Here is a 16,584-nt window from a genome sequence, read left to right as displayed (position 1 = left end):
AAAGTCTGATGCGATACAAATAGGGAAATAGAATAAAATTTCTCTTGCATGACATGGCGCATTTACGTATCACTAACCCGACTCTTCAGCATAAAACATTACACTCCTGCAATGTATAAAGCACTGACAATGAAATCAAACCCAGAGAAGTTACTTCTCCTTCGCTTACCTTCGAACATACAGCCTTGTGTTTGTTGATATTGTTCACATTTATTGTACGTGCACTCTTCCGCAAGCCTTAATCCATCGTAGACACTTCGTCAACTGTGTTTTAGGCTCTAGAAAATGAATCAAAAGGGCCCCTTGTAACCTAGCAGGACATCTTTCATCAGAATTGCACATTCCCCAAGTGCATATGAGGACCATTTTCTTCCCAACATGAACTTTTCCAAGTGCACGCTACTGACAACCAGCATTATTTGTGGGACAATACGGCGAGAGGGGCGTGTCAAGCCAGGGGTTGAGACAATGCGGCTATCTGATTGGCTATTGTTGTCCAAGTGATTGACACGGCAGAAAGGTCCATTCTTTTGTCCCTGTCATGAGAATTGCTCCATTTGTGGTATATCTTTATGGTGAACATGAACAATCGGCAATTTTTCTCAAATCTTGTACCTGGAGCAACCATTTGTTTAACGGACCAAACATATGAAATAACGATTCCAGACAAAATTTATTTCAAAAGAAAACCATTATACAACTTTAAGCTTGTTAATTTAATAAATAAGTTTCATCTGTGCAATAATTTCTCAATGATCTTGATCCGACGAGCAGTTACTTCATAACATTATTAATAAATGATATTACTTTTGATAAATTCTGAACTGTTAAAAAGTCTAGTCAATATTTACACTAGAAAAAAAAAAAAGTGGTTCAGAAATGCATCTATAGGAAGGCCGGGTTGGGGGGGGGGTTCTCAAAATAATGTTTGGGGGGGGGGATGAAAATTTTAATCTTAGCAGCTTCATTCACTGTTCAAAATGGACGACTCATGGACCCTCGCCAGTCTGAAGACGCAAGAGAGGGAAGACAACATCTGCCAAAGCTTCTTGCTTGTCAGACTGCAAGTCGATCTACCGGAAGCTGTGGAGTTATTCCTGCATGAGGCCTGGTGCCCACATTGCGAAAGGCCTCTTTGATTCTCTTGGGTTTGCTGCACAAATACACTCAGTCTTTTTTTTTTTTTTTGGTGGGTGGGGAAGGAGGTGCGGCTCCGAACGCAGTCTTCCAAAATGATTCAAGTACCAAAGACCCTTCAAGAGAAAAAGAAGGAAAATTGTGCTGAAACCATCCCTGAAATACTGTAGATTTAATATCATGTAGGTGACTTCATTCTTGTGTTCAGTTACATCCATCCATTTTCTTAGCCACTTATCCTCACAAGTGTCACGTGGATGCTGGAGCCTATCCCAGCTGTCAATGGACAGGGGGCGGGGCACACGCTGAACTGGTTGCCGGCCAATCGCAGGGCACATCGAGAGAAACAAACGCACTCACAATCACACCAAGGGGCAATTTAGAGCACAGATGTCAAACTCAAGGCCCGGGGGCCAGATCCGGCCTGTCTCATGATTTTATGTGGCCCGCGAAGGCAAATTAGGAGTATGAACTTCCATGATTTTTGTCAAAATCCGTACCAAAATATCAATGTCATATCATAAATGATAATGTTGAGATATTGATATTGGCAATTTAGAGTGTCTGATTGAAAAAAAAAAAATACCAACAAAAACTAAATAAAAAAAAACCATGGTTTAAAACAATTATTTAAATAAGACATTGAAATGAATTGTGTTAGTTTAGTTCATTTTAAAATTCAGGCTATAATAATACAAGCAAACACACATGGGAATCCTGATCCTTCTGACCCAATTTTTAAATAAATATCATCCAGTTTGGTGCTAAATTTCAAACTAGGTCAAAAGGGTTGCCGCTCACTTTAGTGAGACATTAACACCAAGTTAGCCAGTGCTCAAGGAAACCGCTTTTATTTCTTTGGCCAAAGTTCTGCAGTCACACGGCGGAGCAACTGTTCCAACTCCTTCTGTTGTTGCACTAAAAGTGCGTCAGTGGAAATCCGAGTAGGACACTGTGGACTATTAAACAGAAACGAGAATGCCACGGCTTGCAAAACAACAGCGTCCGTTAATACGAATAACACCTTTTTCCCCTCAAAACAAACTCCACATATTACAAATATTGTGCTGCACTTGATGTGCATGACTTCGCCTGAAGGAAGACGTCGTGCAAAATTAATTTCAAGCACATTTGATTGTGTTCTTACGGTTTTAAGCATTAGCAAAGGCAATTACAATCATCTGCAGAGGGACGTCAATTGTTTTTTTGCTGTTCGCATGGAACCTGCGTAAATGCTGCTCGTGCCGCCACAAAATAAGAGCTCGTTTTTGTCATGAAGATCGGAATAATGAGTCAATTAAGTCAACATATACTGATTTGATTTGAAAATTTAACTTAACACTTAACCACAAAGCTGGGTGAAAAGGTAAAGGTGCATCGTCCAAACTTACCATAATTTCCGGGCTATAAGATGCAACTTTTTTCCCCCGCACGCTTTCAACCCTGCGGCTTATGCAGTGATGCCGCTAATTTGCGCATTTTTTCTAACTGCCGCAAGGGGGCACTCAAGCAGAAAAGTTAAGCTCGAGACCAGTGGAATATATATATTTATTTATTTAAACCAGCCCTGTTAGCACAGTGCTAGCGTGTTGCTGCCGCGTCTTAGTGATTTTTACCGGTATATATATATATATATATATATATATATATATTTTTTAAACTGGTCCTGTTAGCACCGCCCTAGTGGTAGCACTGCGCAAGCGTGTTTTTGCCGCGTCTCAATCATTTAGTTTTTTTTTTTTAAACTGGCTCTGTTAGTGCTGTGCTACTGTGTAGGTCCCGCGGCTGTTTTTTTTTTTTTTTTTTTTAAATACTGGTATGTTTTTTTTTTTTAAATTTGTAACCAGCCCTGTTCGTGCTACCGTGTTGTTGCTATGTTAAGCTAACCTGAGGTATTAAAACTTTGAAAACTCTCTCTGTGTACCGTCTTTCTTTGTAAATATCTCATGTTTCAATGTGGGCACTTGAGGATTATACACAGGTGCAGCTTCCGTATGTACCAAATGGTATTTCCTTTACAAATGTACTGGGTGAGCCTTAGAATCCGGTGCCCTCTGTAGGATGGAAATTACGGTAACCTTAAAAGAGTAAAATTACCAACATGTTGTAGCTCGAGATTTGCGTTAACGCACCTGTAATTGTTTGAACAGCTTCTAACCATCCAGTATGAGCTGAATCTCAGATAACCGGTTGCAGCTGGGAGTCCCCATCCTCTGTGCCCTTTGGTACAATTCAGAGTCCCCGAAATAGCGAGCGCGGTACATTAGGCCTTCCTCTGAAAGAAAAGGGGAAGGAAAAAAAAAAAAAAAGTGTGAGCTGCAAATCCTTCTTCAAATTCGATCAATAAGTGTGGCAGGTTTAGTGCACCCACTCTGCTGCTTTTCTTTCCAGCAGTTATTCCTGAGGTTTGAGATGTAGTCCTCCTCCACCGTTCTCTCCACATTCTTCAGATCGGCTCCCGTGAACTCGGCGTTAAATCGCTCTCCCACGAAGAAAGGCACCTTCAGGTGGGACGTATGCCTTTTGTGAATGTACCCGGCCGACCTGGCGGGACGCACCGCACGGACCTCAGTGATACGACTTGAGTAGCGTTTAAAAATCGAAGAGAGCCTGGCCGGAGCCGATCCACTTACGGGCGGTAGCTAAGGCTGTAGGGGGGCTGCGTGACCATTAACTGGCTGAGCGCCGACACAAGGATGAGGATAAGGATGGGCATCAGCTGGACAAACAGAGCCAGACCTCCCTGCTCAGAAAGAGACAGAACAAAAGCATTTGACTGCAGGAAATACAGCCTACAGAGAAAGAAGAATAAGGACAATGACAAACTTTTACATCCTCTACATTCCACCTCTCAACTTGCACTATCGTAATCCCTGGCCTACACAGCGCACCTGGTTACAAGCTTCACAGAGTACATTTATAAAGGAAATACCATTTGGTACATACATACATACACCGCAGCTATGTAAAAGCCGCAAGTGCCCACATTGAAACACAAGATATTTACAGAGACTGTACACAGAAAGAGTTTAACGCTTGCGGGCCGTTAGAAAAAAATGCACAAATCATCCGCATAAACCGCAGCGTTGAAAGCATGTGAAAAAAAGTCACGACTTGTAGGCCGGAAATTACAGTAACTGCTCACATGACTGTTTCACATATAAAAACAAAGTAAAAGTAACGCTTTCATGTTAGTAGGGTTAACGTGAGGGATGTCCCCATCATATCATACATTTTTTTTTCTTCCAACCGAGAGAGACTTTGATTTTAAGTGCGCCTAATGTGGCATGGATTTCTTTTGTGCATTTTTTTTTTTTTTTTAACAGTAGAACCAGAAATTATAGCAGAGCCGCACCATGACAAAGAGGCACGGCCGGAGGAAATGTAAAATGTTAAAATAAATGTTTGAGGAGACTGGGTTTTTTAAAATTTAAAATGTACACGGGTGCATGTGAATCTGTGGTCCAGCCTCAGCCAAATTCTGCCTCCAGCGGCCCAAAGGTAAATTGAGTTTGAAACCCTTGATCTACACCTTGAGGTCTCATCGATTTTGCAGCATTAGGCTGAATGTGATCAAGGAGAAGTGAAATAAATAAATGTAAGGGGGAAAATGAAGACTTACATCTCTTTGATGTTCTCGTCTTTCTTGCCTATTATGATGCGCAAAGTGCATTCTTCCATTTCTGTAAACATGTACATTACCTAAAAGAAAGGTGAGAATACAAAAAGTACTGCAGATTGATCGATTGTCCCTGTAGCATTTGTGAGTTCTACTTTTTACTGACTGGTTGGGAAACCTCCACCAAAGAACATGTTGAAGAGGTCCTCGGGAGAAATATCGGCTTCAAAGTCACGGTGCTGTCGTTGTCTGCCGGGGTGCGACCTCTCCTCCCCGTACTGGTCGTACTGCCGCCGCTTCTCGACGTTGCTCAGCACGGCGTAGGCGTTACCTATGGCTGAAAGACAGCGGCAGACAAGCATCAACATCAAAACTCAACGAGCAGACGTAGTTCTTTTATCAAATTGTTGCAGTGTACCTTTAAATGCATCAGTGGCTCCTGGCGCGTGATTTTTATCGGGGTGGAACTTGAGCGCCAGCTTCCTGTATGCTTTTTTGAGATCTTCATCAGAGGCCGTCTTTTCTACTCCCAGGATTTGGTAATAATCTTTACAGCCCTTAATCCTGCAGGGTTAAACCAAACATGGTGAGCACGTTGTGAGGAAACAACACATTTGCTAAGGTGATAGGGGCCAAACCCTTCTGAGTGTAATTGACGCTGATACTAAAAATATTTTAACTATAAACATGGGCCCCATGGCTTCAATCTCTCGCTAAAATGTCTCAGTGGCCACAAATCCCAAGGACGACAGGAGCTTGGTGTGCACTTGGATGGCTTTGGTGATGTTCTTATCGCATTTTGTGTGTGGTTTCGCTGTTCTAACACAAGGTTTTGTGTGTAGACGTTTGATAAATGAGGGCCCAGGGAACCATTTTAAACAGTGATCTCCCTCCCCAATAAATAAACGAGTGGATTAAATGGTCCTAGTCAAAAGAATAAGGAGTAATTGTTTAAACCGTGGCGGCAGCTGGAAAGCATTGGCCTCAACAGTCCTGAGGACCTGGGTTCAATCCCAGCCCTCTCTGTGAGTCTGAATGTTCTCCCCGTGCGTGCGTGGGTTTTCTCCGGGCACTCCGATTTCCCCCCATATCCCCAAAACACGCAACATTAATTGGACACTCTAAACTGCCCCGAGGTGTGATTGTGAGTGTTGTCTAGCAACCAGTTTACGGTGTCCCCTGCCTCCTGCCAGTTGACAGCTGGGATAGGCTCCAGCACTCCCAGCGACCCTTGTGAGGATAAGCGGCGAAGAAAATGAATGGATGGACGTTTAAACCATTTCAAAAATTCTACCAGGCTAAATGGTCATATTTAATTGAAGTATTTTTTTGTGTGGGAGCTCTGCAGGGTCTTCTCAGAAGCATAACAGTTTCATTCTGACTTCATTTCAAAAACTTAATTGAAGCTGGCATGTTTGTTGATGAGAATGAGTAGGTTTGAACTTTGAGTGTTTAAACATGAGAAATGTAAGAAAATTTTAATGCCTGCCTGAGAAAAGTTTATAAAGTGTGTGGTTGTTTAACAGCCTTATAATTTAAGAAATGACAAAAACTAAACGGAGAAAAAGTACTGTGAATGAAAAAGCAAAAAAAAAACAAAAACAAAAAAAAACATGCAATGTAAATGAAAACCAACCCATTAAAGGAAAAAACCTGAAAAGAAAAAAATAAACAAAAAGAAAGATGAAAAAATATATTTCTACTACAGATTTCACTTTAGGCAAGTATAGCATGGAACGTAAACCCCAGCATTAAACGAAGGAACACTATTTTAACTGAACATGCCCAGTACACTTAAGGTGGTGTGAAACTATTCTGCATCATGCATAGACTAACATTTTGTGCCCACCCAAGAAATGTAAATAACATTATAATATCCACCAGAGTGATGCAACGTAGTTTTGACAGTCTCAATTTCAGCCTTGACATTCATATTTATGCAAATTTGCATCTGCACGTAATAAGTTGTGCAGTTAACATGCTAACACAGTTGAACAAGCAGCCGAGTACGTATACTGACTTCCTGACCGCCTCCATCTGCTCAGCGGTGTAAGGTTTTGACGAATCTGTGGGGCCCTGTCCGGACGTTTCTGCGCTTTCTCTGTGATGACGGTGCCTCATGGAGGGTCTTTCTCCGTTAACAGGTCCGCCATTCTGGTCCGGAGGCTTCCCATTCTGCGCTAGCGTTTCCAGTAAGGCTGTTCGGGGAGAAAACGACCGATGTCAGCTAATTAGCAATCCAATCAACTTATGCTAATTGTTAGCATTGCAACTGGTGAGCTGTAGTTCACCGTTTGATATTAAGACGAAATACACCGGTTTAGTCACTTACTTTGGGCTTGGTCCGTAGGAAACAAACGCTGGGCCTTCTCTAAAAACTTCCTGGCTTTGTCCGGCTGATCGTTGCTGAGTGCATTCAGTGCTATTTTGATGCAACGCTCAGCTTCGTCCTTGTTTGAATCCATTGCGACACGGCGGAAATATTTATCTGCCCCACGTCTGGACGCACAATGATGACGCCACGCAAAGAAAAAAAAACATCATACGTCACAACAGTGGGACCCCTGCCGGTTTTCGTTATTTGCTCATTGTCACATGGGAGACGTTTAAAAGTGGCAGAAACTCACCAGTGTTGTTTGCAACCGCCATTTAAAGAAGAGGGGGAAGGCAGTCTTTTAAACAGGTGTAGTTTCCTATAATTCCGTTAATTTTGCGACCTAGCAACTGTGCCATCTTTAATAGCCAATATGGCTTACTGTAGGTCATTCGTTTGTGTGAGAGGGGTTCTTCTTGTGCGTCCTCGGTGGGAGAAATGTCAGTATTTTTCATCTAAAGAAAGTGTAGCTGCTGTTCAGGGAACACTTCATCCACAAAAGAGTGGCCAGAGGAAGAGACAGAAGCCCAAGTGGGCAGGTGATCTGTCCTGGGAGAAGAGGCTGGCCTCCGTGGTCACCCCACTGTGGAGGCTCCCTTACGATGAGCAACTTGAATTCAAGCAAAAACAGCAGGAGAGGATACTGGAGGGGTTTTGTGGTGGAGAGAACATCACGTTCCCTGTCCTCCCTATCCGGCCTTCCCCCGTCACGGACGGTTACCGCAACAAGTCAACATTTTCTGTTAACAAAGGAGTGGACGGGAACCCGAAGACGGTTGGGTTTTACGTGGGCAGAGGCAAGCATGGAAACATTGTTTGTGTCAATGGAGACCACCTGCCCAACATGCCGGAGAAGCACAAACAGGTGGCTCGGTGCTACCAGGAATTCATCCGCCGCTCTTCCCTGGAGCCTTGCCTCCTCTTCCACAAGGGAGGGCACTGGCGAGAGGTCACTGTGAGGACCAACACGGCAGGCCACACCATGGCTGTCGTCTATTTCCACCCGCAGGAGCTCACCCGGGAGGAATTGGCGGCCCACAAGGCAGACTTGACCGAGTTCTTCACGCAGGGCGCGGGGTCGGCTTGTGAGCTGGACTCGCTCTACTTCCAGGAGACCGCCATGACCCGCTGCTCCCACGAAGACTCGCCCTACCAGCTCCTGTACGGTCATACGCACATCCATGAGCAGGTAATGGAAAAATCGTAACGTATGAAACAAAACAAAACAAAAAGTTCAAAGATATTTTCAATAAGAGGAGGGGATTCGAAGTCCCCCCTGGTAACTATTCTCAGAAACCTGCTTAGACCACCCACTTGGGGTCTTTGCTAGCTTGATACATGGACATGGTTTGGACCTACAAGTAAGGTAAATGTTGTAGTTCTATATCTGAACGACAGGTGGGGAAGAAATCCATGAAGTGACTGTCCAGTTAAAAAAAAAAAAAAAAAATTTCAGTTACAACAAAAAGGAAAATTCATATTTTTTTGTTCGATGCAAGTGTCTCTCCAAATAATCCTCAGTGGAATAATGCTATGGGCCACAACTGATTTTCAGTTGGGAGCACGGTGGATCAGCTGCTAAAGCGTTGGCCTCACAGTTCTGAGGACCCGGGTTTGATCCTGCCCCCATCTGTGTGGAGTTTGCATGTTCTCCCCGTGCCTGTGTGGGCACTCCAGTTTCCTCCCACATCCCAAAAACATGCAACATTATTTGGACACTCTAAATCAGGGGTCTCGAACTCATTTTTGTCGCGGGCCACGTTGTAGTGATGCTTTCCCTAAGAGGGCCATTATGACTGAAAATCTTTCACCTCATCATATTTACATGTGAAATTTATGAGCTAGTTTTGGAATTAGAAATCAAGGTTAATGTGATTTTCAATGTTTTGTTAATGCTTGGGTACACAATAACACTTGCAATATCTCAACAGTATCATTTATGATATGACGAATTGATATTTTGGTACAGATTTGAACAAAAATCACGGAAGTTCATACTCATAATTTGCCTTCGCGGGCCACATAAAATCATGAAGCGTGCCGGCTCTGGCTCCCGGGCCTTGAGTTTGACATCAGTGCTCTAAATTGCCCCTAAGTGTGATTGTGAGTGCAGCTGTTTGTCTTGTTGTGCCCTGCAATTGGCTGGCAACCAGCTCAGGGTGTACCCCGCCTCCTGCCCGTTGACAGCTGGGATAGGCTCCAGCAGTCTCCGCGACCCTGGTGAGGATAAGCAGCAAAGAAAATGGATGATTTTCAGTTACTCAACACTCAGACTGGCTAATGGTCAGCCAGTGACAAATAGTTACAAGAACGACACCCGCCTTTTTCTTGACTCCTTTACCTTCACCGACAGATTCTGGGCTTCAGCTTCCGCATCTCTCCCGACGCCTTCTTCCAGGTGAACGCGGCCGCCGCTCAAGTGCTGTACAGCGCGGTACGGGACTTGTGCGTCCCCAATTCCGAGGACAGAACAGGGACTCTCCTGGACGTGTGCTGCGGGACAGGCGCTATGGGCATTACGGCGTCCCCCAGAGTACAGCGACTGGTGGGCGTTGAGCTCGTAGAGCAGGCGGTGGAAGACGCGAGATACAACGCGGCCCTCAATAAGCTCGATAAGTGCGAGTTCGTTGCTGGAAAGGCAGAGGACGTCCTCCCTGGCCTCGTGTCCCAATTGGCCCCAGGGGACGGTCGTCTCACAGCTTTGGTGAACCCGTCCCGCGCCGGCCTCCATTACAAAGTGATCCGGGCCTTACGCAACCAGCCCGCCATCCGCCGTGTGGTCTACGTGTCCTGCAAGCCTGACGGAGAGGCCTTGCGGAACTTCAGGGAGCTATGTTGCGCTCCCGACACAAAGAGGAAACTCACAGGGGATGCTTTTGCTCCTCGTCTGGCTGTGCCTGTGGACATGTTCCCACATACTGAACACTGTGAACTTGTGATTGTCTTTGAGAGGTAAAAAAATGGACGTCTCATACTTTGGACTCAGAATTACTGCCGTAGTGACAGCTACATCTCAAATAGCTACTCAGTCGTATTGGAACAACAGGCCGTCAAAGCTAAATTACATTCATTCACTACTGTGGACCTACAGTGAAGACTACAAGTATTTGAACACCTTGCTATATTGCAAGTTCTCCCACTTAGAAATCACAGAGGGGTCTGAAATTTTCATCGTAGGTGCATGTCCACTGTGAGAAAGATAATCGAAAAAGAAAAATCCAGTAATCACAATGTACAATTTTTTTTAAACGGTTTATTTGTGATACAGCTGCAAATAAGTATTTGAACACCTGAGAAATCCATTGTTAATATTTTATACTGTAGCCCATGTTTGCAATTACAGAGTTCAAACGTTTCCTGTAGTTGTTCACCAGGTTTCCACACAGTGAAGGAGGGATTTTGGCCCACTCCTCCACACAGATCTTCTCTCAATCAGACAGGTTTCTGGCCTGTCGCTGAGAAACACGGAGTTTCAGCTCCCTCCAAAGATTTTCTATTGGGTTTAGATGTGGAGACTGGCGCGGCCACGCCAGAACCTTGATATGGTTCTTACAGAGCCACTTCTCGGTTTTCCTGGCTGTGTGCTCCGGGTCATTGCCATGTTGAAAGACCCAGCCACGACCCATCCTCGATCCTCTGACTGAGGGAAAGAGGATGTTCCCAAAAATCTCACAATACATGGCCGGGGTCATCCTCTCCTTAATACAGTGCAGTCGTCCTGTCCCATGTGCAGAAAAACACCCCCAAAGCATGATAATTTGTAAAATTGCAGTAAATTTCAAAAGCACTTGGAGCAGTTTACTTGGGCCTGTGGTCCGCAACTTCCCAACCGGTCGACCGTTCTTGTCAGGGCATTCAGATTGTTCTACACCTATAAGTCGTCCAAGCATACCTTTATGGCTTGCTTTCAGTTATGCAATTTCAACTGTGCATCAGCTTGTTACTTTACACAATTTCTACACTAGAGGGCGCCATTATAACACTTATATAGAGTCGTTCTGACCAGCCCCAAGCAAACCATTTCAGTCCCGTCCATTCCAGTTGAGTCAAGTCTTAACTCATCTTTGTTTGTCTTTGTCTTTCCAGTTGTCATTTTGTGTACGTACACACACACACACACACACACACACACACAACACACACACACACACACACACACACATCTATTCTCCAAGCCGCTTATCCTCACAAGGGTCGCAGGAGTGCTAGAATCTATCCCAGCTATCTTCGGGCAGGAATCGGGGTACACCTGGAACTGGTTGCCAGCCAATCAAATGGCACATAGAAACAAACATTCACATCTATGGGCAATTTTGGTTCTTCGATAAACCTACTGTGCATGTTTTTGGGATGTGGGAGAAACCTGGAGTACCCGGAGGAAACCCACGCAGGCATGGTGAGAGCATGGAAACTGGAAAATGCAAACAGAGGTAGGGTCGGGATTTAAATCCAGGTCTTCAAAGCTGTGAGGCAGGGCCGTGAAAAGATAAACAAATATCACAAAAATAATATAATTGGACCGATTGTAGCCAAACTGAGGTTTTATTTTTGTAAACATTTTTTGGGGATTATGAAATACAAAATTGTAAGATTTTTTTTGTCATTGATAAATATTGGAAAGGATTGTTTTTATTTAAAATTTCAAACGTTATACAGTTTATTTTTTGTATCTGTGAAAAATAAAAAGTTTTATTTAAATGATGAATAATATTTGTAGGAGTGCCACTCTCAATTTTGCTAAAGTATTTGCACAAACGACTGTAAATGACCCAGAATCACGTCATGCCACGTCATTATCCAAGCCGCTTATCCTCTCAAGGGTTGCAGGAAAGCAGGAGCCCATCCCAGCTAGCTTCAGGCGATAGGCGGCCTACACCCTGAACTGGTTGCCAGTCATTTGCATGGCAAATTGACCCAGAATCATGCTCCTAAATTCCCATATTGTGTTCTCATTATTATTTCCATGGAAAATTTTGCATATTCAAACAAAGACTCCAAAACAAAGAGTACACTTTATTTTTTTTATTAACCGTAAAAATGCAGCAATCAGTCATATACGCAGTAATTCATTGTATGTGTGCATTAACAAATGTATTAAAATAAATGGGCATTCCTCTTGTGTTTTAAAGGTGTACACCGTTATATTATGAGTTGAAAGGCTCGTTTGTACAGTGCACAAGTGAAGGCAAGGCAGGGCATGCGAGGCAGAAGTCATGCTAAAAAACAATTCAACAGAGCAAAGGTAGCAGATGTTTAAAAAGCTAAAAAGTCAGATCTGGAATTTAAAAACTGTAAAACAAACACAAAAAACACAAAGCATTCAGATTCCCTTTAAGGGTCATTTTTGGCATCATTTCCACTTATACATATTTTGCAGCAACGATTCTTCTGAGTTACTGAAAAACAGACCAGCTGTCAGATTACTATGAGGCGTGTTGTAAATATTGTATTTGTCATATGAAGTTCTTCTTCATCAGCAGCAGAAATAAACAGCTCGAAAATGTTTTAGCATAAAATAATTTTTGTAGTATTTTCTAAGCATGCTTTTATACTATGATGTGTGAGTTTTTTCCCCGCAGTCACTATAGTGGTATAGTAATAGTCTCTCTCTGTCTCTCTCTCTCTCTCTCTCTCTCTCTTCTCTCTCTCTCTCTCTAAATAAATATATATATATTGGATGAATGTGTGCAGTCTTAAATGTCATTGGGACATGGATGATGCAAAGACTTAGCAGAGTAATAAGAATACGACCAAGTTATGAATAGGTCACGTTAGATGTCGTGGGGACAAAATCTGAGCAATTTAGTGTCCCATCTATTAGGATACCTGCTTTTAATTAGGATTCATTAGTTTTGTGATACACTTTTACCAAAATGTGGAACTTTTAGTGTGTGTTGAGTCACCTACGAAGGCACAGGTGTCAAACTCAAGGCCGGGGGCCAGATCGGGCCCGCTACATTATTTTATGTGCCCCCGCGGAGGCAAATCATGTGTGTCAACTTCCGTGAGTCTTGTGAAAATCTGTCAGTAAAATTTCAAATTGTCATATGTCATAAATGATAACGTTGAAATATTGCAACCAATTTTGCGTTACCCAACGTGAATAGTTGAAAAAGGCATGATCCTCAATTTCTGAAACTAACACTAGCTCTTAAATTTAGTGTGTATTATGACAATACTATCCAAAATTTTTTCATGGTTTCATAGTCATAACGGCCATCTGAGGGAAACTGTAACTACAATGTGGCCCGCGACAAAAATGAGTTTGACACCCCTGCCCTAAAATGAATTATTTGTCTGAACTGAGAATAATAAGCAGAGAGATTCCAAAAAGTCCCATTGAGATTAATGTAGTGCTTGCTGGGACACTTAAATATTAAAGGCTACCAACAACAACCATTTAAAGCTACATAAACAAGTCTCCACAAGTCCTTTCTTTCTTTGCATAGGCATGCAAACATTTTGACTGCCATAGAATATGACAGTAAACCGGCAATTGCACTTGCCCATTTTATAAAAAAAAAAAACAAAAACAAAGTTTAGATGCAGAGAAACGCTGTTGCTATGCAGAACTGTCAAATTAAACGAATTGAGTACTGTAAAACCCGTGTAATAAATCACAGCACATTGACACTATCCTCAGATATGACATGCAGATATGGTGCTAGTGAAATTAATAAGTGTTTGGAGGTAATTCTAGGACATCATTCCTCAGCTTTGATTCTCTAAAGATTGGGTAAACTGGAGCCTATCTGAGCAGTACATCTTGATTTGGTCCCCAGTCAATTGGAGAGAACACAAACAATCATTCACACTCACATTCAGTCCCATGGACCATTTAGTGTGCAAGTGTCAAATTCAAGCCGTAGTTGGCAAATTTGTGTACTTTACTAGTTTGGTTGTTTCCTCCTTGTTGGCAAATCCAGCAAATAGGAAATTAATAATTGATGACAGGGAAGTATCTTGAAGTGATACATCACACCTGTTTAGCATCCTTGTATATCACCGAAAGCCCCCCTGAAAATCTTTATAATCGTCGATATATTCAGTGTAAACTGTAAATATACCACAAACTGCCTAAATCATAAAATATATATAATTTCAACTCTATCTTTCATTATTTACTTTGACATGCAAAGATCTCTGGCGGTTGCATTCATTTTATCATGCATTCCTACTGATTTACTTAAAGTGCCACTGTCATGTAATGTATGACTTTTAGTATGTTATTAATGAAAAAACGGCAGCCGACACGGACCCATGCGTTTTTTTCCACCACAAAACATGTTTTTAACGTATACAGCTTTTTGTAACTCCCGCCATGAAAATCCTCTTGAGGGATTTGTTTTCGAGAAGAAGCAGGAAGTGACGTAAAGGACAGACCCGCCCTCAAGTGGACTCGTTTGTTTCCATTAGTTTTACCTCTAGGAAGGTAGCTCGTTGTTCCTTCGTGTTAGCCAAAATGCCAGCTCATTGCATTGCTGGGCATTGCTTGAACACTCGGGAGGATGGATTTACCCTTCATAAGTTTGCAAGAGACCCGGTTCGTCCTGAAAAGTGGATTGCACGGGTGCAGAGGACGAGAGCTTTGTGGGTTCCAAATGACAGGTAGGTGTGTATACAGCGACTAAAAAAAATTAGGACGACATAATCCGTCTCTCATAACGTAACAAAAGATCCGCATACGAAATGTGTCAGTGTGCGCGTCGGACGGCATCGGGCTGCTGTGTCCCTTCGCCAGCGAAGCACACGGGCTCCCGGACGGCGGTGGCTCTGAAGAACGCTGCCACAATGCAGCACTCAGCCGCGTGCGATGACAACCCAGTAAAGCGCCCTGGCTCGATGGTGTTGTTCATCGCGTACTGCGGCGACTATAAACAACACCTTAAAGCACCATGGCTTGGCTCTGCCTCACTCAGCCGCGTTCGGCGACAATGCAGTAAAGTGCCCCGGCTCGACAGTGTTGTTCATCCCGTACTGCGGCGGCTGTGAACAACCCTCTAAAGCAGCAAGGCTCGGCTCCGTGAATGCCGCCGAAAATGAGCCACACCGGCCGGCTGCGATGAGCCGCGATGGCTCATATACGCCGCGGGAGTGGATCGGACGGGAGGCGGTTTGGCGGTGATCGCATATCATCTGAATATGGCTTGCAACAATAGTTTAATATTGCCCGGTAACTTCACTTGGTTGTGTGGTGTTCTCCTTTTCGAAAAGAGCTTCCGTGTCAGAAGGGGCGTGTTCGTCTCCCATTGTTAGGGTGCACCACGTATTTTCATTGGCGAATGTCTGAGTGATGTCACGGACAGAGGATGCAGCCAATATGGCGACCACTTGGATGTCGTAGAACGACATTTCTGCAACTTTGCGCATGGATGACGCGCTCTCCGCTCACATTTATTTTTTCATATAGACATTGAAGTGAATAATGTTACATGTATTTTTCATTACAATATCTATTTTAGAATGTTTAGGGATGACACTTGGCCTTTAAGCGCCATCCTTTTTCGAAAAAGGCACAAAAATATACTATCCATCCATTTCCTGAGCCGCTTACCCTCACAAGGGTTACGGGAGAGCTGGAGCCAGTCCCAGCTGTCATGGGGCAGGGTACACCATAAACTGGTTGCCAGCCAATCGCAGGGCACACGGAGACAGACAATAGTTGCACTAACAATCACACCTGGGGGCAAATTAAAGTGTCCAATTAACGTTGGATGTTTTTGTAATGTGGGAGAACACCAGAGAAAACCCACGCAGGCATGGGAAGAACATGCAAACTCCACACAGGGCCAGGGATTTGAACCTCGGTCCGCAAAAATGTGAGACCAATGCTCTACATCTGCGCCATCGTGCTGCCCAATTATATACTGAAAACTCTAAATACAAATGTCTTTCAGTGAATAACAGAGAATAGGTTTAAAAAAAACACACACACACACACACACACACACACACACAAAAATAGGTCACGAATGGTCCACCAAGCCCAAAAAACTGTGATATGGTCGATGATGAAAGCAAGTTTGACATCCCTGATTTAGGGTCATCAATAACCCCAACAAGCGTGTTTTTGGAATGCGGGCGGAAAAGGGAGTACCTGGATAAAATCAAGTACGAGGAAAACATGGAAAGTCCACATATGATGGCCAGAGCTGAGACATTAAGAGAGCGTTGTCATGTATTAGTGTTTTCAACTTGGCTATACCTGCCGGTTGCTTGAACTTTTCGGTGCAAATCCAGCCTAGCTTACCTGTCCAAAGACAAGTAGCAGGAGGGGCGCTTCTTTGTTGAGTTCATCCACATATCTAGCCCCCAAAAGGTCTCTACGAACTACCGATTCTTATCCTGAAAGTGTTCTACAAAAATGCTACAAAAGAGCCAGTTATTCCAGCGAAACAGGTGGTTTTCCCCAAACATGGTAGGTGAAGGGTCCCTTTGGGTTAACCCATACAGT

The 16,584-nt window shown here is 43.5% G+C and overlaps 2 protein-coding genes across 3 annotated transcripts; one reads left to right on the top strand and one right to left on the bottom strand.

The window, feature by feature from the left end:
* Window positions 1-715: 715 nt before the first annotated feature.
* Window positions 716-7,284, bottom strand: dnajb12a (DnaJ heat shock protein family (Hsp40) member B12a). The gene is made up of 9 exons (XM_061836748.1): window positions 7,089-7,284; window positions 6,777-6,954; window positions 5,175-5,320; window positions 4,923-5,093; window positions 4,760-4,839; window positions 3,771-3,880; window positions 3,509-3,681; window positions 3,270-3,412; window positions 716-1,253 (listed from the first exon to the last, which is right to left on the bottom strand). The coding sequence occupies exons 1-8, from the start codon at window positions 7,219-7,221 to the stop codon at window positions 3,291-3,293; spliced, it is 1,113 nt and encodes a 370-aa protein (XP_061692732.1). The 5' UTR covers window positions 7,222-7,284; the 3' UTR covers window positions 716-1,253; window positions 3,270-3,290.
* Window positions 7,285-7,290: 6 nt separating this feature from the next.
* trmt2b (tRNA methyltransferase 2 homolog B) lies at window positions 7,291-10,121 on the top strand. Of its 2 annotated transcripts, none has more exons than XM_061836746.1 (2): window positions 7,291-8,319; window positions 9,529-10,121. In XM_061836746.1, the coding sequence occupies exons 1-2, from the start codon at window positions 7,504-7,506 to the stop codon at window positions 10,084-10,086; spliced, it is 1,374 nt and encodes a 457-aa protein (XP_061692730.1). In that variant the 5' UTR covers window positions 7,291-7,503; the 3' UTR covers window positions 10,087-10,121. The 2 variants fall into 2 exon arrangements, with proteins under 2 accessions (XP_061692730.1, XP_061692729.1); XM_061836745.1 differs by having other exon boundaries at window positions 7,293-8,319; window positions 9,484-10,121.
* Window positions 10,122-16,584: the final 6,463 nt, after the last annotated feature.

Source organism: Syngnathoides biaculeatus, chromosome 12 (genome assembly GCF_019802595.1).
Source record: "Syngnathoides biaculeatus isolate LvHL_M chromosome 12, ASM1980259v1, whole genome shotgun sequence".
Lineage (NCBI taxonomy): Eukaryota > Metazoa > Chordata > Actinopteri > Syngnathiformes > Syngnathidae > Syngnathoides > Syngnathoides biaculeatus.
The sequence above is the reverse complement of the archived record's forward strand: the minus strand, read 5'-3'. Positions and strand labels throughout refer to the sequence as shown.

Excerpts from the sequence above, each read along its gene's own strand:
- dnajb12a (XM_061836748.1), bottom strand. The coding sequence starts at position 7,221 with ATGGATTCAAACAAGGACGAAGCTGAGCGTTGCATCAAAATAGCACTG. Across the intron at positions 6,955-7,088 it reads TCCTACGGACCAAGCCCAAA|CCTTACTGGAAACGCTAGCG; the intron begins GTAAGTGACTAA and ends CTCCCCGAACAG. Across the intron at positions 3,413-3,508 it reads CTGGAAAGAAAAGCAGCAGA|AGGAAGGCCTAATGTACCGC; the intron begins GTGGGTGCACTA and ends CTTTTCTTTCAG.
- trmt2b (XM_061836745.1), top strand. The coding sequence starts at position 7,504 with ATGGCTTACTGTAGGTCATTCGTTTGTGTGAGAGGGGTTCTTCTTGTG. Across the intron at positions 8,320-9,483 it reads ATACGCACATCCATGAGCAG|ATTCTGGGCTTCAGCTTCCG; the intron begins GTAATGGAAAAA and ends CTTCACCGACAG.